Here is a 25226-nt window from a genome sequence, read left to right on the forward strand (position 1 = left end):
TGCTCCAAAAACCGACTTTCTAACCAAGGCCCGGAGGGCCGAGTCTCATATAACATTCGACTCAGTTCGCCGAGATCGCAAAATATCTGTGTGTATGTATGTGTGTATGTATGTATGTGTGTATGTGTATGTGTGTATGTATGTATGTTTATGTGCAGATTTGTTAACAAAATGTCCACATCGGTTACTCGGAGATGGCTGAACCGATTTTTACAAACTAAGATTCAAATGAAAGGTATAATATTCCCATAGGTTGTTATTGAATTTCATTTTCAACCGACATCTTGTTCCGAATTACGAGTTGAAGAGTACGGTTACAAAACAAAATTTGTTGATTTTTCCAAATCGGTTTCTCGGAATTTTCTGAACCGATTTTGACAAACTTAATTTTAAATGAAAGGTCCATCAGCTGCTGTTGAATTTTGTGTGGATCCGAGTTCTGGTTCCTGAATTACAGGGTGATACGTACGATCACGCAGCAAATCCCGATTCTAACGAATTCTGCGATGAATGTAAAAAGGTGATTTTTTTTCCAAAATGTAAACACAACTGTTGAATTTGTAGATCTAGGTCCCCAACAGTCATTCAAAGTCTCTTTGGCCAAACTGGCCACCATCGACGGATCCGGAAGCATCCAAAGTCAGAATAACGGTTATATTGGTTTCTCGAAAATGGCTAGATTTGCTCAACTTAGTCTCAAATGAAAGGTGTTGCGTCCCCAGAAACTGATATTAAATTCCATCTCCATCCGACTTCCAGCACCGGAGTTACGGGTTGTGGAGGTCGATCACATAGAAAACTCCGATTCAAACCGATACCGCGATGAATGCAAAAAGGTGCTCTTATATATACTTACCAAGTGTAATAAGAATGAAAGACATTTCCATAAAGTTATATTGTACGAATAGGGTTGCCACCCCTCCGAGTTTGACCCGGAGACTCCGGTTTTCTGGAGCGATCTCTGGGCCTCCGGGTTTTACATAAATTTCTCCGGGTTTGGTGGGAAGAAGCATCTAGTATCAATTTTTTGGAATTAATTGATTCTCCTTTTTTATTAACGACTTATAGTGAGTCAATCTTTTTCCTTTTTTATATTGTAACGACATATAATTAGCAAGGGACTGGAAGGTGAAGTATTTTTCAAATATTAAGAGCCATAGTACTCAAGGGAGAGCAAGGATTTGAAGAAAGAAAGTTTAGAAAAGCGTGGAGTAGGGTCAATGAACAAGCTTAGAGTTTCCCGGTTACTTAGCTTTTTGTCTTCTGCAGCGCAGTAGTCAGGATCTTTTGGCATTAAATGCGAATCACCTGAGTCTGCGGCATGTCCGGACAAGCGTAAAGTCAATTTAATGACCTATGCTGTCGGAGCCGAATTGATTCTTTACAAAATATTTGAAAGTCATAGTTAACTATTACTCTGGTTTAGAATTATTTTTCCCGACTAATCCTTCGTTTCAAGGTGGCGAAGATGAGTTCACCAAATATTTCTGATTTGTTTCACAAAACAATGAAAATGAAAAACAAATAAAATTTACTACAAATTAAGGAAAATAATATTTCGCTATATGCTAAAATTGAAATGTTGCATTCTACTAAGTCACTTAAAATGGTGCAAAAAGTTATTTTGCTGCAAATTTTACCTAATCTATTCACTGTTAGTGGTGCTTATCACCAGCTGCACTAAGGTATGGCAGATTTCATCTAATCCAACTGAGTAGGTCAATATCAAACGAGTTCTTCCGGCGTTGTTGCTACTCCTGCAAGGACCCTTTTGTTGCGACCTCTGGTAATGAATAACCGACACCACATAGTGCTTCCTGTGTGATACCGCAGCCCTACCTCCTTTAAGGACGATTCAGACGATACATCAGCTTCCGTCAACGGAACGTCACCGTTCCGTCAGGATAAGTTACATGCAGTTAAATGGAGGCATTCACACACAACATCAACGGCACGGAACGTTTTGACGTACGGCACGTGTGAACGGGCGCAAGAGAAAAGTATTTAACTTATCCTGACGGAACGGTGACGTTCCGTTGACGTTGACGGAAGCAGATGTATCGTCTGAGTCGCGCTTTAGTCTCCTTTTCCTGTTAGTTGTGGAGGAGAACGATGCTCGTGCGACTTATCCTCCACAGTGAGAGTAGCTGGCGATTTTGTATTCTTGACACTTAGGCGGGGAAGTGAAATACTGTACCAGATTAAACCGATAAAACCGTTCTCAAACGTGAAAAATTTACAGCTTTACTTTAACGTAGTTATAAAAAGCGATTAAAGTGCTCTAAAATGCCGAGCAATCGCTTTGATTCCAATTTCTGTATCGTTCCACTCAAAATTCACCATCCCCCAGGTCAGTAAAAATCTCCGGGTCAAAGCCTCTCCAGAGGTGGCAACCCTATGTACGAACCAGCTATTAAATCATAGTTTGGAGAAATGAGAAAGGCACAATTGCACCTCTAGGTGGATTAAAACAGGTTTTTTGATTTTATTAATCACCTGCTTGCCCTGTTAATTATGAACACATTTTCAAATAGTCATAACTTAGACAAGATTTCCTCACAAAAACAAGTAAAACTAATAACTGTGACTATTACCGTTTATTTGAGTACTAATAGTTACAAGAAACATCCGTAGAACTGCAGTTGTTGCAATTGTTCTGATTAGATTTCACTGGAGCAGTGCGTCCAGAGACATTTTCAGTTATCGGTGAAAACTTTGTATATCTTCGTTGTCTTCAAATATTTTTGAAAACTGATAAATCTTATCAATTTAGACTGCTTTCGGCTACCTTTTGTGCCCAATTCAACGATTGAAAACTTCGCAGGAGATGTGTATTAAGGATCGGTATGTAAAAATTGAGCAGCTTCTAACACTGCTACACAAGCACCTATCTTGATCAAAACAGATTTTTCGTTTTTCTTTACTTCAACTCTTTCAAGACAAACGGTTTTGGGACCCTATATGTGCTAAAAAGTATTAGGAATGAAACAATTAATTTTTATTTCATATTGTTTGTCTTATTAATTCATTTTTTTTTTTGGTTTTATTCATATTATTTATTTTATTTATTTCAATCATTTTATAAAATTGTCAATTTTTCTCAGTTCATATATTTTATTTAGTTTCTATATTTAATTTAGTTTCTGTACGGACAAGTCAGTTCTTTTTATTATTGGACGACATTTTGCTAGATTGAAACAATTAATTTACTCTCTTAATTCTCTATTTTTTAACATTGTCTAATTTTCATTTAAGCTAATTTGATTTAATTATTTATTAATTTGATCTATATTAATAACTTAAGGCGATTTTTCTGCTTCATAATTATATTAATTTTATTTATTTTTTTAATTTTCTATAATTTATTCAGTTTATTCGAAGTGTTATTTGTGCAGGACTCGAAACTGTGCTGCTCATCTAGTTGCTTGCCAACTTCGCGTGACTTCGACAAACTAATGAAAGATGCAACAGTGATATGTGTAAGAAATGTCTCATCTCACTGATAGGTGGATTAAATTGGTTTTTGGTATTATCATTTATATAAATAGCCTCTAAGCAGGATTAGAAACAATAAATATTTCAAAATATTCCAAGTTACGGGTGAATATTTGAGTGCTTAAATTAAATGGTTTAATAATTTTTTGTATACGAGTTCTGGAATTGTAAGCTTTAATAGTGAAGAAAAATAAAATTAATGCTCTGAAACATTTTTTGCCTTTCTCATATAATTAAAGGCTATGCAATCACTGAAAAAATCGACTTTTCAAGTCTCATACACCATTCGATTCAGTTCGCCGAGATCGGCAAATGTCTGTGTGTGTATGTATGTGTCATTTCAACTCACACAATTTTCTCAGAGATGGCTGATTTTCACAAACTTAGTTTTATCTGAAAGGTACAATGCTCCCATAAGCTGTTATTGAATTTTTAGTTGATCCGACTTCCGGTCCCGGAGTTACGGGTTGAAGAGTGCGGTCACACAGCAAATTCCCATATAAACTGGTAAAACCGTGATGTTCAAATGATGTAAAACATATTAAAATTGATGTAACATTACTCTAGTTTGCGGGTCTGGATCACTAATGATCAATCAAAGCAGCTTTGACCACATTGGCCACCTATGACGGTTCATGACGCCCCCGGGGAACCCGCCAAGTTCCTAAGTTAATATCACACCCATTCCCCAACGAATTCTCTACCGCTTTTTACACTTGATTTCAAATGAAAGATACAGTAATACCATTGACTGCTGCTGAATTTCATTCGGTTCTGACTCTTTCTTCCGGAGTTACAGGGGTGTTAGTAAGCATACTTTCCCATATAAATCGCATGGAATTTCCCATATAAATCGGTACAATCGTAATACCTCAGAGGCTAAAAACTATTGAAATAGTCACCAAATTACGTCTAGATCACTGTTTGCCAATCAAATATTCTTTGGATATATTGTCCACTATCGACGATTCCGGAAGTCCCGGATTCTGGGCATATTCCACAATTTAAGTCATGTCGGTTTTTCGGTGATGACCGAACCGATGTTCTCAAACAAAGTCTCAAATGAAAGGCAACATTTACGGTTTAGCATTGTGTCACCACTCAGCACCCCCCCCCCCCCCCCATTTGCCATCACACCTCGCTCCTTCATCACTCCTCTCCCTCTGGACCACCCTCAAATCCCCGTATTTTCTTCATCCACCCCGTATACCAAAATAAGATGAAGGATTTCTGACGCATCCTCCACTCCCACTCTACTAACTCACCCCCTTCCCACCTCCACTACCAAACCCATTCCATCAACATTTCAATAAATAACGAAGATAACATCGAACTCATGCTGATTAAGTTAATATTAGGAGAACCCGGGGCTAGTTGGCGGAATCCCTTTGTCTTCGTTTCGACTAGACATATGGCGCTGCCTATCATTGTGTACCTCAAGTTAAGTGAAACCCATTATCCAATGTGTTTTTGTTAAAAACATTTTGTTCTGTAAAAGTTGTGGCCTATATTGTGTTTACGAGCATATCAAGTATTTTTTTTTAAATTTCAAACACTTTGTGTTATTTAAGGTGATTTTAAATCGATTTCCCAATTGATTTTATTTTTCGACAGTGCGTAAAAAGAGCTTGCAGTATCCGTATAGATATTAACTCTATCCATGAATTAACGTTATTTTTTAAACAGTTTTTGCTAAAATATGCGGTATGCTACTATTTACAGTGCAAACATATTTATAAAATATTTTTATTTTTGGAATTCACTCCATAGTAAAACTTTGTATATCTCGTCAATGCAGGGGATATTTACTTCGGCCAATCACCTGAAGAATTTCGAAAATATGCTTTAGAGTATGGAATACGCGTCAAAGTAAAATGCCGGGGTATTGAGATTGAAATATATTGGCAATTGTCGGTTAACATACAATTTTATTGAAAAGACATTCAGCACTAACCTTTGATGTAATTAAATCTCCATTTTCTGGCGTATTCATACATACCGCCAACTTATCACGGGGCTGGGGTAAATTGGCGTGCTTACCGCGTCACACATTTTTGTCTATAAAAACGAAGACAATGCAACAGACACTTTGATAAAATTCAGGGATGTTGACAACAGCGACATGTTCTATTTTGCAAGATCTATCTACATCAAAGCGCTAAAAAGGGAAACTGAAAACACTGCATACTAGCCCCGGTCTCCCCTATACTTTTTGTTTAAAGTGAGTCTGCGTCTACTTTCGCGGTAGTCGTGGGATACGTGCCAAGTGAAATAAGAATGAAATAGACATTTCCACAATTCTATTGAACAAAACCAGCTAATGAATCATAGTTTGGATAAATGAGAAAGGCGCAATTGCACCACTAGGTGGATTAAAACAGGTTTTTCAATTAACTGAAGGGTTGCTAAAATAAAAGTTTTCCTATCACTGCAGTAGAACGTTTTTGAATGTATAATGTTTGCCTTGAAATCAACGGAATTTTATTAATAGAAAATGCAAAAGTTGATTTTTTCATAAACATTACATTCTGAGGAGTCTCCTAAAGTTAAATTTCGTGTGAATAAAAATAACATTTTATTATATACAAATGAACAATTTTCCAACACTATTTTTTTAAAATATAAAAATTTTACCGCATTTACCGCGCGGTGCGGTGCGGTAAATAAAGTGTGATTGCGGTAAGCGGTGCGGTTTTATTTATTTTTTTTTGCGGTTGCGGTGCGGACAATCCATTTACCGCCCACAACCGCACCGCGACGAACCCTAGCTTATGTCCCTATATTATGCAAATACAGAAATGTTATGAGCCAAAGACAACAGTGTGCCGATAACCGACCACATTCACCTACAGTGACAATTTATAATGGACATAACCAACCATGAAATCCTAGTGTTCATGATTGAGAAGGGCACAATTGCACCGCTAGGTGGATTAACACGTTTTTTTGTATTTTTGGTGGCGCCGAGAACACAACAATATTTTAAATTCTTTATTAAAAATGTGTGTAAAATACTGCTAATAAAACAAATATTCCGTAAATATTTATTTATATAACAATGTAAACATCATTCGAAAAGTGTGCAAAATTTGATGTAATTATCTAGAGCAGATTTTCCGAAATTGGAAATTGAAATAATTTAAATTCTATTGCTTTTAAAAAATTAAAATGTCCATAAGTAATTTTAACAAAATATTTATTCCGAAAGTTACACTCCATGCCACCAGTCACGGTGTGTTTGGTAGAACAATTTTATTCGAAAAAAATCGGCATCGCTAAAACTTCAGCATGTGATAGAATCGGCTTTTCTCTTTTATTTGAAAGTAAAATTAAAATATTCTGTCGGGGGCTCCAGAACAACTTTTTATTTTAAAGTTTTTTTGTTTGAAATCTTAGGTTTTTCAATGAAACTGTTTCACATTTTTGCCCCTAGGTAGCACTTTAGACATTCGAATATTACCAAAAGTGAGAATCTGATGGACAATTTCATTGTGTACAACTTTGTAGAAAACTACATCGCGATCTAAAATCGCCAGAGAAAGCTATTGAATTTTATCAAAGTTTCTAGATTCTCACGGGGTCTATTGGTAAAGAAGCTTTATTCCAAAAGCAAAAACATTTTCATGAAAAAAGGCTCCTATCAGCCCTCCCGGCCTCCTCGATACACCACTATCGAGGCGTATTGTAATCAACATATTGAAGCGGGCTTCTTATATAAATAAAATTCATAATGATTGGTGGATTATTAACTAATTAACCGCTTGGTGCAAATAGAAACCAAAAAGAGCGAAGGGTCCTTATATTTAGATAATTCTATTGAGTCTATTGTGGCTTGATGATGTTTACAATACCGTCAATCCTCCTGCGATAGGGATAAAGAAATAGATATTAATAGATAATAGAATAGATAAGATAATAGATAACACAGAAATAGATATTACATGCATCTAAACTACTTTTAGGTGTTTGGTGATATGGTTCACGTGGGTTGGATTTCTTCAAAAACTACGTGTTTCAGTTTATTAAGTTGATCTAGTTGAGCATTAACTAGTGGCTGAACAGTATGTTTAAGAGAAGGTTCCATCCATAAGAGATTGTCATGTTTCTGAAAACAGCGAATCCGATTCGTTATAAACGAGTGTTACTCGCCATCTTCACGAGCCAGAGCGACAGAGCGATTTAAGAGATAAAAACACCCACCTTCAGTCTGATCATCTCTTATAGATGACAGTCCATCGATCCGAATCGAATGACTCACTATGCTCAAGATCAAATGAGTCCCCGAACAACCGAACCAGCATGTTCCCCCATTTGAAAGTAGAAACATCCATATCAGCCGTCCGCCAAAACACTCGATCGAATGATTATTAGTCATGAGATTCAGAGATCAATGAACCAGGATCTCCCACTCTTATCGACCAAGCAAGAGTACGCGCCCATTAGGCTTGAATCGATCACCCAAGCCCAGGGTGGTTTCTCCACCCAAAATTGCAATAAAATCCGTCGTTTATTACAAAGACTCGAACTGTTTACTTTAGTTCATTCAAATATAGAGCTTTGAATTTAAGCCAATTGTATTTTACCAGGTACGATAGGATCGGGAAGAAGGGTCATTCTAGTTTACATTATCTATCTCTTAGAGCGAGAAAAGAAATGAAAAAGGCATGATAAAATCAGTGACATTAATCAACATCTTGAAAAGGTATAAGATTATCGAATAAATTTGGACAACACCTTTCCACACCTCCATGTTCATAATGTGTCATTTTCGCCCAAGACCCGGAGGAATCTGAAAATATATTTTTTTCTGCTGAGAATGGGAGTTTGTAAACCTTGAAATTTATCTGAATTTACTGTTCATTTAAATCCAACATTTTTTTGTAAGTCCTTGTTAATCGACTTCTTAACCCAAAGGCCCCGCACACAAAAACTGATAAAATGTTAATAACTTTCTAGAAGTTGTAGACAATGAAATTGTTCATCAGATTCTCACTTTGATCATTTTTTAAATGTCTATAGTATCAATTAATAGCAAAAATGTGAATTAATTTCATTAAAAAACTTATGTTTTCAATCAAAAAACTTTAAAATAAAAAATTGTTCTAGACCCCTCGACAGAATATTTTAATTTTACTTTCAAATGAAAAGGAAAAATCCATTCTTTCATATCCCGAAGTTTTACGGATGCCGAATTTTTTCGAATAAAGTTGTTCGACAAAGACACCGTGCCAGTACAAAAAAATATATTTCATGATAATCGGTGATTTTGTGGAAATTTCGAGGCCCACTTGACGTGGTTTGCCTCTACGTGATTTTGTTCATATCTTGTTCTGTACATGCATTTTTTTCAATTTTCCTATAGGGATCATGACTATCGCCATGATTTACTGGAGGAAGCAATGAAAGCAGGCACACCATTTGCACTTTGGAATGGCCCAACAATTGTAGCATGGTTAGAACTTTGGGTCGGAATGCCTGCTTGGTATGTAGCTGCTTGTCGCGCAAATGTAAAATCTGGTGCTATTATGAGTGCTTTGAGTGATACTGAAATTCAACGTGAAATAGGCATTAGTAACCCATTACACCGGTTAAAATTGCGACTGGCCATACAAGAGATGGTATGTCTCACATCTCCGTCTGCACCACAAACGACACGTACTACACTAGCATTTGGTAAGTATTCTTAAACCGTTACAATCGTATTACCTCAGAGATAAAAACGCTTTTAATCCACCTAACAGTGTGATGAGACATTTCTTATAACTCTTATCACGGATATTATATCGTTTGAGAACATTTAGAACTTGATGCGTCGCGATGTTTTTGTAACACATACTACATGGGATAGTGGCAGGACTGAGAGAATCGCTCAAATCAGCATAGGACAACATCAGTGCTAGAAATCTCAAACCAAATCAATGGGAAAGCGAAAAAATGGCCCATAAAATAGACATACCAACAAATTATTGCTAATGCTCTGTTAATAAAATATCTAAATTGTGGTGGGAAAACTGAATTTTCCTAAAGGGGTTATATATTGTACTGAGCCAAAAAAATCGATTTTTTTTTAATCGATTTGGAGTTTATACTTTACTCAAATTTCCAACGCGACTGAGAACTAAGAAATCAACGCTTTTTCTTGAAAAGGGCGATACTAGCAGTGATACCATTCAAAGAAAATCAACAGTGAATATTTCCAGACTTGGTTTTATTTCCTATTTAAGAACTATTGTGTTTTTACATCCTAGATTGCATGATTCAGAGATCGAAATCCAAAACTTCATAAAGTATTCGATAATTATTAAATTAAAATTTGTTTTTGCTATTGAAATTGACAAAATGATAGTATCGTCCCTTTGGCAATTGTTTACTTTTTCGGTCCCACCTATCAGCATTGAAATATCGCCCTTACGTTTTTTTACAATAACTACCGTTCTACACCACCGATTTCGTCCGTGTTTTTTAATAGCGATCATTGTTACTATTTACAGTTGGTATCAGCTTGATAATCCTAAAAAATACGAAAATAACAGTTTCGCCTCTAAACTGCTAGCAAAAAAAGTATCGCCCTGTTTGTTTGCATGGAGCGTGGAGAGCGAAACTTTAAATAAACAAACAAAAATACAGTTTCGCCCGTTGTATTTTTTGCTGTAGTTTAAGAAAGCAATATCGTAGAATCCAAATTTTAAGGTTAATTTGTTGCGTTTCAAAGCCCTCATTCGCATGTATGAGAAAAGCCTTATGTTTACATTTGTAAGTATCGCCCTTTTCACAAAAAAGCGTTGAAATGAAATCGCAGCTCCTGATATCACGCTATCTCTGAAGTGCATGCGTGCATAGTTCCAAATTTTACTTTTCTAAAGGTGACTTCCCAGTAGTATCCTTGATTTGAATTATTATCGCTAATCCTAATTCCAAAGAACAAATAAAAACCTCTCGAAAACGAACCGTTTGGGATAATCACCATCATTACTGTAATTTTCATTTTCACGAAACTTTTCGATAACCTTTCGTCACTTGCCTTAATGCACTGGTTGCACAGCGCTCTGAAAATCTAGCGAAATCGTCTTAGGGCACCAGCGGGTCTAGATCAGAGCTATCTGCGCGGCGAGTTAAATCTGTAAAGAATACTAAAAATTAATTTCGATTCCATAATTTTCAGTTCAGCAATTCGAGAGATCGTGCTCACCGCAAGCCATGAAAAATAGACTACGTTGTGAAGCGATGGTCACTATTTATTAAAAAATCACGGTTAAATAAAAAATTAAACTATTAAAAAATTTCAAATAGTTTATAATTTTCACAAACTTATTAGGAAAAACTGTTTAATAAGCTTTCGTAATATTGTGTAGGAAAAAAGCTGAAAATTTCAGTATTTTCTTTATCTGTATACCAATTAATTGGTATACGAATTGGAATTGGTTCGCCAAATTTTGGAAGAAGTCTATTAAATAACTCCTTGAAAACTACCTAAAAAAATATTGTAGTTCGATGCAATAAAAAAATTCCCAAAAATGAAATGTACCTATTAACGTGAAACACAGTGAATAATACATACAATAAAGATCCATTTTTATCAGTCTCATGGTGTATTTTAAGCTGACAAAATGGGGACATTGACTAAATCGGGAATTTTTTTTCTTTATAATAAACTGAAGCTGTTAAAATATTCTTCCCGTCCCTTGATGTAGTCTGATAACTATTTCTGATTATGGTGAACTTTTTATTTTGGCATATTTCCATCTTCATGATAAGGAAAACATGCTCAAGAAAGGATTTACTCGAATTCAGTCTTGTTCGTCTGCTAGAGCCCATCAAACATATGTTCATATATGGCTGATAAAATCGGGGTTTCAATGTATTATAATAGATATTCAGCATTCGAAGAAGTTTCTTGTGAACGAGTGTAGAACGACTTTGTTTCTACTTACTTGAAGTCAGCGGCGTAGCCAGAAATTCGGTTTGGTGGGGGTTTGGTGAAAATCGATCATACTGCCCAAACGGCATAATTCCGAAACCGTAATTTTTGAAGTTTAAAAATTATGCAGAATTATTTTTTCAGAAAATAGTAACAGAGTTCGCGTCTTTAGCGAATTTGTTGAGACTTTATTGTAGTCAGAAATATTAACCTGTGAAAATTCACCATAAATACTGCTTGGACGATATACCGTCAAAATTATTTTATCAAATGATGCGCTGTTTAACGTTTGTAAAACTCATCGAAGATACTAAACCTCCGAAATTGGCGGTTTCAAAATGATGCTATCTTGACCTTAAATTACTGTTTTTAAACATTTGACCTATACATATAATTGGTCATACCACAAAAACCAAATGCTCTTCAAAATCGATCAGAACCTGCTAGAGTCGAATGGAAATCGCCATTTTTCATAAATTCTCTCTACATTCGGAAAATGTTATCCTCGTTATTAATCATATTACGTTTTCTTCTTAACTCGACGCATTCCCAAAATAAAAACCTGTTTTAATCCATCTAGTGGTGCAATTGTGCTTTTCTCATTTGTCCAGACTACGATTCCATGGCTACAATGGTGGAAATGAATATTACATGTTCAGTACGATTTGCACATACATACAATGGATCGACAGCCACGATCTTGAGATACTATGTGATACTGAAACATCGCTTGAAACCAGCGGCGGATCATGAAGAAAGATCCGGGAGGTCCAGGTCCTGTCGAAAATTTTCAACTTGTTAAGAAATTTTAAACTAGTTTTAATTTCAAAGTAGCAACCCCTCACCGCATACTCCCTCCGGGCCGGTATGATTGACGATTTTTAGAGTGATTGCATAACCTTTCTATATGAGAAAGGCAAAAATGTACCAAAGTCCAAAAAAGTCGATTTTTGTCAAACATCTCAATGTTTCATGCATTTTAAAGTCATTTGGCATCAAAAATACAAATTTGATTTTGAAAATTTTTCATTTCAGTTTATATGGGAATTTGCTGTGTGATTGCACTCTTTAACTCGTAACTCCGGAACCGGAAGTTCAATCAATAAAAAAAAATCAATAGCAGCCGATGGGGAGGTTGTACCTTTCATTTTAGACTAACTTTGTGCAAATCTGTCCAGCCATCTCTGAGAAACAGAGGTCACATTTTTTTCCACATACACACATACATACACACACAGACATGTTCCGATCTCGCCGAACTCAGTCGATTGGCATATGACACTCGGCCCTCCGGGTCGGGATTAGATTGACGAATTTTAGAGCGAATGAGAAAGGCGAAAACATTTTTAGCTAATGTTGAAAGTTATGCTTTTTTTTGGTGAGCAGTTTTATGTTTCATAGACATTAAATCAATTTTAACTTCGCTTCCTATTAAATAAAGACCCTTATTACAGTACATCTCTACAAAAACGAGCTCAATTTGAAAATAAATCTGAGGATTATGATTGATTACAGAACTCTGGAATTTTCTATTGGAGTGTTTTCAGGCAGGAATTTGATACTGATGCAATTAGACAACTGTGAAATCAAGACCAATAGATCAGTTACATATCAGGACCCCATTCCGACAATTTATCAAAAGTCCTCATGATGTTTACAACAACAGGTTATCAATGTAGGGATCAGATAATTGTTATTGTAATATTGAATTAAATCAGTCTGCATCAATAAATTTTCAACTTCAATCCAATATTTTTTTTGGGTGTGGTAGGGGGGGGGGGGGGGGGGTCGCGTGGTGTTAATCCTCTAGTTCCCAACACCGCCTCTAGGCGGTCTCTTTAAAAATCTAAATAAAACATGATTGTATGTTGTCATCCGCACTAGTATTTATTCCCAACGCTCACACCTTTCATACACACACATTGTTTGAATAATCGTTGCTTTCTGGTGGAAAAAAACTATTTTGTGTTTAGTGGTAATCTTCATTAAACAAATTTTAACTATTTTTGGAAATTTTAATAACTAAAAAAAATATTTTTGAGTAGCCTGTTAGTAGCATTTTACTGTAGATGTGAATTGGTTTAGTGGAATAATTCGGAAGTTTAGCTTTTTTGGTAAAACACTTTGCCTGCCTAAAGGCGGTGTTGGGTACCTGGGCAAAAAAAATCAGTCTTTTGTGATTACTTATCGTACTGAAACTAGCTTTATGTGCAAGTTTAGCTGAAAAGAAGCATGTTTTAAAATCTTTGAGTGAATGCTGCTGTGAGAATATGGATGTCCTTATCATTTAATTATATTTAGGGGAGTCTGGGGTAAGATGACGGAATCTTTTTTCTCCTTTTGTATTATAAATATGGCGCTGTTTATAGTCCTGCACTTCAAGTACTGTGTAATACACTCCCATTCTCCCATGTACTTATGTTGTATTACATTCTGTTTCGTTCACGTTAAGCGTTATGTTTTCGAGCCTATTAGAGTGAAGAGCCCATTTTAGTCGTATTAGGGAAGGTGCCTCACCATTTCAATACTTACTCGGAATACAATTGATGCAATGCGTATGAATTGACACCAGTATCTTTGCTATCCAATGCGTTGAACAAGGATGGCTAGCGCATACCGGCTTGAACCTTCGTTCGAACCGGTCACAAATCTTGATAGCTCCTGGTTTACCTAGAGTTTTTCAACAGCAACAGTCTTTCTCAAGGCTACCTATATTTTCGCTCGATCAGTCTTTCTCAAGACTACCTATATTTTTTCGACAATTAGTCTTTTTCAAGACTATCTACTTTTTCTACTCCATCAGTCTTTTTCAAGACTAAAACATTTTTCAAGAACAATTCAGCCTAAAGAAATATTTAATTTTGCCAACATGCCTGTGTCCTCCCAGAAAGGCCGTGTGCCAAAAATTAAAGCTAAATGGAAAAGGGTATCTTCTCCACCCGAAAATTCAATTGACTGCAGCAACTCATTCGATGTTTTATCCGAATGTGAAGCTGATGAAATTTCTAAATTTCCGCGCATTGCGCATAATGCCAATGAGATGAAAACGCAATCAACTCCGCCTATAACAGTAATGATCTCCGACCGCAAAGCCTTTCGAACTGAGCTTTCGACGTTCCTTCCGGACGTAAAAGTCTCTTTTCAGATTGGCCGAAGAGGAGAATGTCGAGTTACAGCGGAGGAATTGATTGGCCACAAACGACTACTCCAGTATCTTACGGAGAAGTTATATAAATTTTATTCATATGATTTCAAGACAGATAGACCATTCAAGGCTGAAAGGGCTACCTCAAGGTCAAAGTTTGGATGAAATATCCAACGAATTGAAAAATTTACTTGGCTTTTCTCCTTCACAAGTTATTCTTATGAAGAGAAAGGCTACCGGCGATGACACGCTAGTACGGTTTGGAATTATCCAGGAGCTATATTTAATTCATTTTAACCGTAATGAGGTTAATAATTTGAAAGTATTTGAAAAAGCACGTTTTATGTTCAACGTGCGAGTAAAGTGGGAACATTATAGACGACATGGGGCAGAATTCAAAATCTGACCCAGTGTCGTGTAGATGCCAAGGCTTTGGGCCTGGCACAAAAAATTTTCATTTGGATTCCAAATGTGTGATCTGTGGTGATAAATCGCACACGAAAGATACTTGTCCGGTGAAAAAAAAACCACAAAAAGTTTCAAATGCGCTAATTGTAGCGAAAATCATAAATCGAATTTCTGGGGTTGTCCTGTTCGAGAAAAAATTATAAATTCTCGTTCTAGACAACAAAAACAACAAATAAAAAATGTACCTACTTCTTCCAACTACCACGCCCTCAATCTCGTTTGCACCCAACGCTTCCTTTAGTCCAATGGATCTTGGTAGCGTAACGGAACAAAAATTGAAATACCTACAGGAGTCTATGTTACCTATGATGATTGCCATGTTAAATTCTACCTCCATGTTTGAAGCTTTTCAAGCGGGTTGGGAATTTGCTAACAAAATTGTAATGAAATTAAAGTTTAACAATGACTTTTTCAACTTCTTGAGGATACATAATGTGCATATCGCCGTTGTGACCGAAACTTTTTTAAAACCAAATATTAAATTGAAGAGTAACTCTAATTTTGTAATTCATCGATTTGATCGAATTGTTTGATTCGGCGGATGAATCGCAATAGCGGTTAATTGCAGGATCAAACATTCCGTTACGCCGTCTCTTGACACCAAGGTGATCGAGAGTTTGGGTATCGAAGTTGAAACTGATCTTGGTATCATTTTTATTACTGCAGCCTATTTGTCTTTTCAGTGCACTGGCGAGCAAATTAATTTCTTGAAATGAGACTTACAAAAACTTATAAGAAATCGGTCGAAATTCTTCATAATCGGTGATTTTAATGCCAAACACCGAGCCTGGAATAATGCTCAAAGCAATTCCAACGGTAAACTACTTTTTAATGATTGCTCTGCTGGTTATTATTCAATTTTGTTCCCAAATGGTCCTACATGCTATTCGTCTGTAAGGAATCCATCAACAATTGATTTGGTTTTGACATATCAAAGTAACCTTTGTAGCGAATTGATTGCACATGCTGACTTTGATTCTGATCATCTTCTAGTAACTTTTTCACTTTCTCAAGAAGCTGTTTCCAATCCCATTAGCTCAGTGTTCAATTATCACAAAGCGAATTGGGAAAGGTACAAAACATATATTGAGAATAATTTTAATCATGACCTTGATTTACAAAATAAAGCTGAAATTGATACGGCATTACTAAATTTAAGTATATCTATAGTTGATACTAGAAATTTATCAGTACCAACAACACAGAAAAAATTTAATACTCCTATTATTGACGACGATCTTCAACTTCTGATTCGCTTGAAGAATGTTCGAAGACGTCAATATCAACATTCTCGTGATCCTGCTATGAAATGTATCTATCAGGATCTACAAAAAGAAATTAAGCATAGATTCACACTCTTAAGAAATGAAAATTTCGCGAAAGAGGTTGAACAAATCAAGCCAAATGCTAAACCTTTCTGGAAACTTTCTAAGGTTCTTAAGAAACCTCAGAAACCAATTCCAGCTTTGAAGGAAGGTGACAACATACTTCTTACAAACGAAGAAAATGCTCAAAAACTTGCTCAGCAGTTTGAAAGCGTCCATAATTTTAATCTCAATGTTGTGAGTCCTATTGAAACCGAAGTCTTATAAAAATATGAAAACGTTTCAAATCAAGTATTGTCTCTAGACGATATTGTTGAAACAAACTATGATGAGATCAAATCCATCATGAAAAAGTTAAAAAAATATGAAAGCTCCAGGTTATGATGGAATTTTCAACATTCTTCTTAAAAACCTCACCATGAGATACTTGGTCAAAATATTCAACAAATGTTTTGAATTAGCATACTTCCCTGAAAGATGAAAAACTGCCAAGATTATTCCTATTTTGAAGCCAGATAAAAACCCAGCAGAAGCATCTAGCTATCGACCAATTAGTTAACTCTCTTCTATTAGTAAATTATTTGAAAAAATCATCATAACTAGAATGATGTCACATATCAATGACTTAAAATTCTGAAAATGATTTTGAAGCGTCCTCACTGGCTTAGCACAAATGAGTTGCACAGACTTGCAAACATAGAAACATTAGAAATTATAACGAACAGTATTATAAGCAACTTCCGACAAAAATCGTTGCAATCTTCAATTGCAACGATTAGCTCTCTTTATAGTTTATAATTTAGTTTATAAGATTTGTTTAGCTCCTTATTCAGAAGACAAGTAGGTTTAAAACATCCTACTAAACAAATACTTAACTGCGAAAGCGTATTATAACTTAATAATAATTAACTGAATCATGCAAACAATAGGGATGAAAAGTCACCACTTGTGGCTGAACACCCAATATAATAGATGGCTAGCGCTGCTCTAACCACCGGCTTTACATGGTTAGGGTGAAAATAGGCTCATTACCCTAGGTGAAGTCTTTAAATTTCAGCATTTTTATTATTAAAGCTAGTTCAAAGCTATTCCACGAATGACTAGATTTTTCGATAGCGCACGAAAAGAATTTTCCGTGGCCGTATATACAATATACGCAATCACAAACAAAATTTGTTCTTTTTTGTTTGTTTGTTTCGGAATTTCACCTGGAGAATTTCGAAATTCTATTTTACACAATCTTAAAAAATATAACATAATAAATGAAACCATCGCCAGCAGATACTGGTCTCCCTACTATACATTAGAAGTCAATAATTAAACAACCAAAGCACTAGAGAAATACTCCTTAACCTTGGTAATTTGCGTTCTGATGGAGTCCAAAATATAAACCATCTGAATTCGCTTATGTTGAAGTAACTAGAAGAAAAAAAGTTTTTGTTTTTATTCGCCCAGGTGCCCAACACCGCCTCTAGGCGGCCTACTTATTTTAAGGCTTTAATGAAAAATCCATTGCTTACATGAATTATCAACACTATTTTCGTTTTTCTCATCACGAAACCCACAAAAAAAAGTTTTTTCAAGCCAAATAAAAATTTAGGCACTAAACATTCTCTTGGCTACGCCGTTACTTGAAGTTATTTATTTTGCTTTTCATTTTCCGATATGTTTAAGATCGATCCGATAGTTATAAGTTAGAAAAATTGCAGTCAGGAGGTTCGCACAAATAAACATTTTTGCACTGATATGTTATCAAGTTCCTTCTAGACAACTTGGAAGTGTTCGGTGATTATTTCTGGCGGTTGTAGATAGAAAAAAGAAATACAAAATTCGTTTTATCGAAATAATGTTTGGCTTATTTCAATGGATTATTACTATATTAAACAATAAATAGGCGACAAAGAGAAATCCACAAACAACAAGCCATTACTTTTAAAGTATTTAAAATAGATATTTGGAGTATTCAGTAAAGTTATTCGCAAAAGTAAGAGCTACAAATTTGCTGAAGGCATCATTTCGATATAATCCTTTACAAGAAAATTTGTGAAAATATCTCACTCATAGGGGGATTAATCAGCAAAAACACAACACCAAAAGGGCATATTGCCTCCATTAAATTCTCTGAAGATACTATTGATCTAAAATAAGCCGTTTTGGCGTTAATAATAGATTCCATGTTTTACATTTCTTACAAAAGAAATGTATAGGATTCGCTCAAATTGAGACAATGTCTGTATGTGTGTGTGTGTGTATGTGTGTATGTATGTATGTACAAAATGTCATGTAATTATCTTAGCAATGGCTGAACCGATCTTAATGAAATTAGTTTCAAATGAAAGGCCTAACGTTGCCATTTGACACTATTATTTTTGATTTTCGATATGTTGTTTACTTTCTGAAATATGGGCGATTTTGTCAAAACACAGCAGGTTTTTTGCGAATAACTTTTGAAAGTTACACCATTGTCCAACAAACTTCACATTTATAGAAAGCTTGTTAAAATACCTTTCTAACAAGCTATAGATTGTCTAAATCCGTGCACGAGCGGCGGAGATATTAAACATTTTGTATTTTTAGTCCTCGCTTACCAATTTCCACTAACTAAAAATGAAATTGTTTCATACAGAGTATTGCTTTACTGGTGTTTTAGGGGCAAAACTAAACCGATTTTGAATATCGGGGTATGAAAACACATCTACGTGATTCAAGGAATTCGATGTTGAGAAGATTTTGTGAATTACCTTTATAATAAATTAACTATTTCTCAAAAATCAATATATAAGTTCACTTCAAAGACAAAATAATGTGTTGATAAAGAAACAGTGAGTTCTAGTATTTATCCCTTGGATTAGGCATTGCGTTCAATCATGATGTAAATGTTGGATGGTATATCAATACACAGATCAACAAGTAATTCACCTAGTAGTGAGATAAAAGATTTCTCATATAATTATACTCGTGGCGTCACCGAAAGCAACTGTATGTTTGAAGCCCAAAAATCTAGCGAAAATTTAGCTCTTTTGCAAGATTTAGGTTATACTGGTTATGGAGCAAAAATTACTACTTACATTATTTATGATAAGAATGTAAGAATCAATATATCATAATAATATACCTATAAAAATAATGTCACTGCATTAACCATCATTTGCCATTCCTCACACGCCCCCCCCCCCATCTCACTCTCTCTCTCTCTCTCTCCCTCTCTCTCTCTCTCTCTCTCTCTCTCTCTCTCTCTCTCTCTCTCTCTTTCTCTCTGTCTCTCTTCTATCGCATCTATCTAGCTATTTCTGTATGCATTTCTAAGTTGTGTGATAAGATCTTCTGCCAATCTGAAATAATTATTAATTGTAATTGCGAAGGTTTGAGAAAACAAAACTATTTTTTGTTTGCTGCTACATCAACTCAACTTTAATTCAATTGTATTCAAAGCCTGTAGGGGAGACTGAGGAGACTTGATCCCCGGGGAGACTTGATCCCATCATTGTAACTCAAAGGCGGATCAGAATACATTAATCGAATATACTAGAAAGTTGCGCAGTTTTATCTAACCATAATTTTAATTAACACAGAAAAAGAAATTAGACTTTTGTGTAACCGATTTTTTGCCGATTTAAAAAAAAGTCTCAGAAGAACTGAAGAAGATTTATTTTTCAAATTTTCAAACTTTTATAAAATTGACAAAATCACCCACTACATACTCTACATACATACAGAATTACAGAAGAATGTCAATTATATGAATACGTTATGATTGAGCTGATTTTTTTGTTCAACTATACTTGTAGTAAAGTTTGCTGAAATAGATGCTATGGATTCGCTTGATCCCTTCAAATTTGTGGAGATTTGATCCCCTTCGCCATGCTTCATACACACCACTGAAAATAACCAAATTCACACCAGAACAATTGAAGTCATTGTTGTTATAAAATAACAAAAAAATACTGTCAAAAATGAACGCTTCATTGTACAGAAACTTAACTGTAATTGTTTACTACAGTATACGTAGCAACCATGCATCCCACATTTGACGTTCCTCAACCATAATAACGACAGCTTTCAAATAATTGCACAGAGATTTGGGGAATTCGTAAAAAAAAATCTTGTGAGAGATGCGTAATATGTAATAACAAAAATAGTAATATGTAATCACAACAATTTAATCATGGTACATTTATAACATTAGGTTAGGTACCTATTTTTGTCCTATTAGGGAGGGTACCACATTATTTCATTATTAATTTTATTATTTCAGCTTCTTTGCTTTGTTATTAGGAACCATTTTTTATTTCGATTATAGAGGTTTTAGCCTTAAGGTCATTCGCCTCTTATTAAGAGCCAATATAATAACAAAATTGTCTTGAGAATGGTGAAAATCTTCTGTTTGAGCGCAGCAAAAACTCTAATCGAGTACCCCAATTATCGCAACACCATTTGAGCCAATGCGTTGAGCAAAGATGGCAGACGCTGCTCAAACCAAAGGCTTCAGATGGGTAGGATGATAATAGAAAAGGGGTAAAAATAGGCTTATTACCCTACATGCTCTTTTAAACATGTTTTCAAAAAATAATCAAGTGTCCCCAAATTAGGGATCGAGTCTCCACTAATCAAAGAATTTTCCAGTTTTTTGTTGTTTTCCAAAAATGTTCATAGCTCATGTCCGGTATAATATTTCCATGTAATTTTTTTATGATTATCAGTCAACCCTAGAAACAATATAAAACTACAAAAAATACATAGTTTTTGTATCATTCCACGGAGTAGGATTGAAAAATAAAAAAGGGGATCAAGTCTCCTCAGTCTCCCCTATCTACACTATAATTAAGGAAATTCATGGCTATATCAGAAAAATATTTGGCTTAACTGGGTAATATGAAAGTTTGACGATGGAAATTTTCAAAAGAGACATTCCACGTGCGATATTTAAACTATTCGTATCTCTATTGAATTTTGAATGAAATATATGCTCAAAGACTGAAAGCTGAAGCCAGGATTTCGAAGACAAAATACATGAGAGGAAGAGGTTCTAGAGACGACAATGTGAACCTCCCACCCGAGTTCGGATTGACGGTGACGAAATCGAGATGGTCGACGAATTCATGTATTTGGGCTCACTGGTAACCGACGACAATGATAACAGCAGAGAAATTCAGAGACGGATCGTAGCGGGAAATCTTTGGACTCCAGAGGACGCTCCGGTCGAACAAAATTTGCCGCCGCACGAAGTTGATTATCTTCAAGACGCTGATTAGATCGGTGATCCTCTACGGCCACGAGACCTGGACTATGCTCGTGGAGGACCAACGCGCCCTTGGAGTTTTCGAACGAAAAGTTTTGCGTACCATCTATGGTGGCGTGCAGATGGAAGACGGAACGTTGCGCAGGCGAATGAACCATGAGTTGTATCAGTTGCACATTCGTTGTATTGGTACGAATTTTCATGAAAAATAACGGATCAAAGACCAAAAATATCCACAAATTAGATCCAGGAAAAGAAGTCCCCAAAGTACCCACTCTCGATGGGGGATGCAACTACAATGTGTCTTCTAACTTATCGTCGTCCATATTTGGATATACTGAGTAGTTTGAACCATTTCTTTTTCACAATATTGGTCTGTATAGGACTTATTTATCCATATTTCCTGCACGAGAATTCCGAACGAAACAATACAAACACGGCTTTTATGCAATCGACATAGCCTAGACATTTCACACTATTTACTTCAATGCAAATAAAAACTTTGAAATATCTACCTGTCTCATTCACGAATCGCATTCTCCCTCTGTCGTTCTCTATTCAAGGGGCTTGAAAGCACATGTGACCTTGTCTCACTTTACTATATTCAATTGCGCGTTAAAATACTGGACCAGTAAATTCTGTTCTGCACATAAATCTTTTTTCGGGAATATGTGACCAAAAAGTAAACTTTGAATTCGTCAAGTAAAGAAGCATGAAAACAAAAAGAATAAAACCAAAAAAAGATGTAAGCCCTAGAAAGTCCATTGCATATTTATTAGCCTTTTCTCAGAAGATGGGATTTTCAAAAACATTTCAAAACTTTCTGATGCAATGGTTTTCAAATTCGTACAATCCGGTTTATTCATTTTCTTTATTCAAAAATTCTTCAAATATATGACCATTTCATTTTAATTAATTATTACATTCCGCATCTTTTTATTCGTTTTGTTCATCTGCGTTCATTTTACTTATTTTATTCGTTTCATTCTTTGGATTCACTCTGATCAGTTTATTCTTTTTGTGCGTTTTACTCATATCATTAATTGTTTTCATTGTATGTATTTTATTATTTTTTTTCCAGTTTATTCATTTTGTTCAATTTCTTCATTTTAATAATCTGACTACTTTTTCAGTTTTAATCATTTCATCCAAATAATTTATTTGATTCAATTTATTTCTTTATGTTGATTTATAACCTTTTACTGTTTTTCAATTTTTCATTTTAATCCATTAATTTAATTCTGCTCATTTTCTTCTTTTTATTCATTTTATCACTTCAGCTCATTTTGTTTATTTGATTCGTTTGTTTTATTTATGCATTTCATTTATTTTTTACTTTATTCATTTTGTTCATCCATTCTTTTTATTCATTTGATCCATTTCATTAATTTGATTCATTGTATTCACTGGATGAATTAAATCAATTTGATTCATTTAATTCATTTGATTCATGTGATTCATGTGATTCATACGATTCATTTGATTTATTTGATTTATTTGATTCATTTGATTCATTTGATTCATTTGATTCATTTGATTCATTTGATTCATTTGATTCATTTGATTCATTTGATTCATTTGATTTATCTGATTTATCTGATTCATTTTATTCATATCTTTAATTTTATGCATTTCATGTTCAGTCATTCGTTTTATTTCATTCAATTTGTTAGTATGAGTCAACTTATTCTATTAATTTTTATGTAATAACCTAATCTAATTTGATTCGTGTATTTGGATCAAAATTATAATGATTTCCATTAATTTTTCTACTCATTTTATGAATTTAAAAACCTATTGTTTCATTTTTTGCTTTACTTTTTTATTTCGGTCGTTTTGTTGATTTCTATAATTTATTCAGTTTATTCGAGATTTTATTCGTGCAAGACTAGAAACTGTTTTCATCCCACCTCTAATTGGGTGCCTACTTCTCGTGAGTTCTGCAAACTAATCCAATAGTGAAATGTGTAAGAAATGTCTCATCTCACTGCTAGGTGGATTAAATCGGTTTTTGGTCATATTTCTGGCAATGGGAAATGATAAAAATCTTTCGTCCGCATTTAATGTTAAATATCTCTTTTGATATTTAAAACATCCTACTAAAAAAATACTTAACTGCGAAAGCGTATTATAACTTAATAATAATTAACTGAATCATGCAAACAATAGGGATGAAAAGTCACCACTTGTGGCTGAACACTTAATATAATAGATGGCTAGCGCTGCTCTAACCACCGGCTTTACATGGTTAGGGTGAAAATAGGCTCATTACCCTAGGTGAAGTCTTTAAATTTCAGCATTTTTATTATTAAAGCTAGTTCAAAGCTATTCCACGAATGACTAGATTTTTCGATAGCGCACGAAAAGAATTTTCCGTGGCCGTATATACAATATACGCAATCACAAACAAAATTTGTTCTTTTTTGTTTGTTTCGGAATTTCACCTGGAGAATTTCGAAATTCTTTTTACACAATCTTAAAAAATATAACATAATAAGTGAAACCATCGCCAGCAGATACTGGTCTCCCTACTATACATTAGAAGTCAATAATTAAACAACCAAAGCACTAGAGAAATACTCCTTAACCTTGGTAATTTGCGTTCTGATGGAGTCCAAAATATAAACCATCTGAATTCGCTTATGTTGAAGTAACTAGAAGAAAAAAAGTTTTTGTTTTTATTCGCCCAGGTGCCCAACACCGCCTCTAGGCGGCCTACTTATTTTAAGGCTTTAATGAAAAATCCATTGCTTACATGAATTATCAACACTATTTTCGTTTTTCTCATCACGAAACCCACATACAAAAGTTTTTTCAAGCCAAATAAAAATTTAGGCACTAAACATTCTCTTGGCTACGCCGTTGCTTGAAGTTATTTATTTTGCTTTTCATTTTCCGATATGTTTAAGATCGATCCGATAGTTATAAGTTAGAAAAATTGCAGTCAGGAGGTTCGCACAAATAAACATTTTTGCACTGATATGTTATCAAGTTCCTTCTAGACAACTTGGAAGTGTTCGGTGATTATTTCTGGCGGTTGTAGATAGAAAAAAGAAATACAAAATTCGTTTTATCGAAATAATGTTTGGCTTATTTCAATGGATTATTACTATATTAAACAATAAATAGGCGACAAAGAGAAATCCACAAACAACAAGCCATTACTTTTAAAGTATTTAAAATAGATATTTGGAGTATTCAGTAAAGTTATTCGCAAAAGTAAGAGCTACAAATTTACTGAAGGCATCATTTCGATATAATCCTTTACAAGAAAATTTGTGAAAATATCTCACTCATAGGGGGATTAATCAGCAAAAACACAACACCAAAAGAAAGGGCATATTGCCTCCATTAAATTCTCTGAAGATACTATTGATCTAAAATAAGCCGTTTTGGCGTTAATAATAGATTCCATGTTTTTGGTCATATTTCTGGCAATGGGAAATGATAAAAATCTTTCGTCCGCATTTAATGTTAAATATCTCTTTTGATAATAAACCGATCTCAACAATCTATAGCTTGTTCGGATGGTATTCGTAAAAACTGTCTAAAAGTATATAAAGTATTATTTCTATGTTATTAATTTCGACAGATAATTAAAAAAAACTGCAAAAATGCCATTTTTACACATTCAAA

The 25226-nt window shown here is 34.7% G+C and overlaps 1 protein-coding gene across 1 annotated transcript in view; it reads left to right on the top strand.

Moving 5' to 3' along the window:
• LOC131680264 (liprin-alpha-1-like) overlaps positions 1-25226 on the top strand; it is a 1110500-nt gene that overhangs the window by 889508 nt on the left and 195766 nt on the right. The window contains exon 7 of the mRNA XM_058960981.1: positions 8858-9168. Coding sequence (XP_058816964.1) covers positions 8858-9168 — 311 coding nt within the window. The remainder of the gene's footprint in view (positions 1-8857; positions 9169-25226) is intronic.

This window comes from Topomyia yanbarensis, chromosome 2 (assembly GCF_030247195.1).
Source record: "Topomyia yanbarensis strain Yona2022 chromosome 2, ASM3024719v1, whole genome shotgun sequence".
NCBI lineage: Eukaryota > Metazoa > Arthropoda > Insecta > Diptera > Culicidae > Topomyia > Topomyia yanbarensis.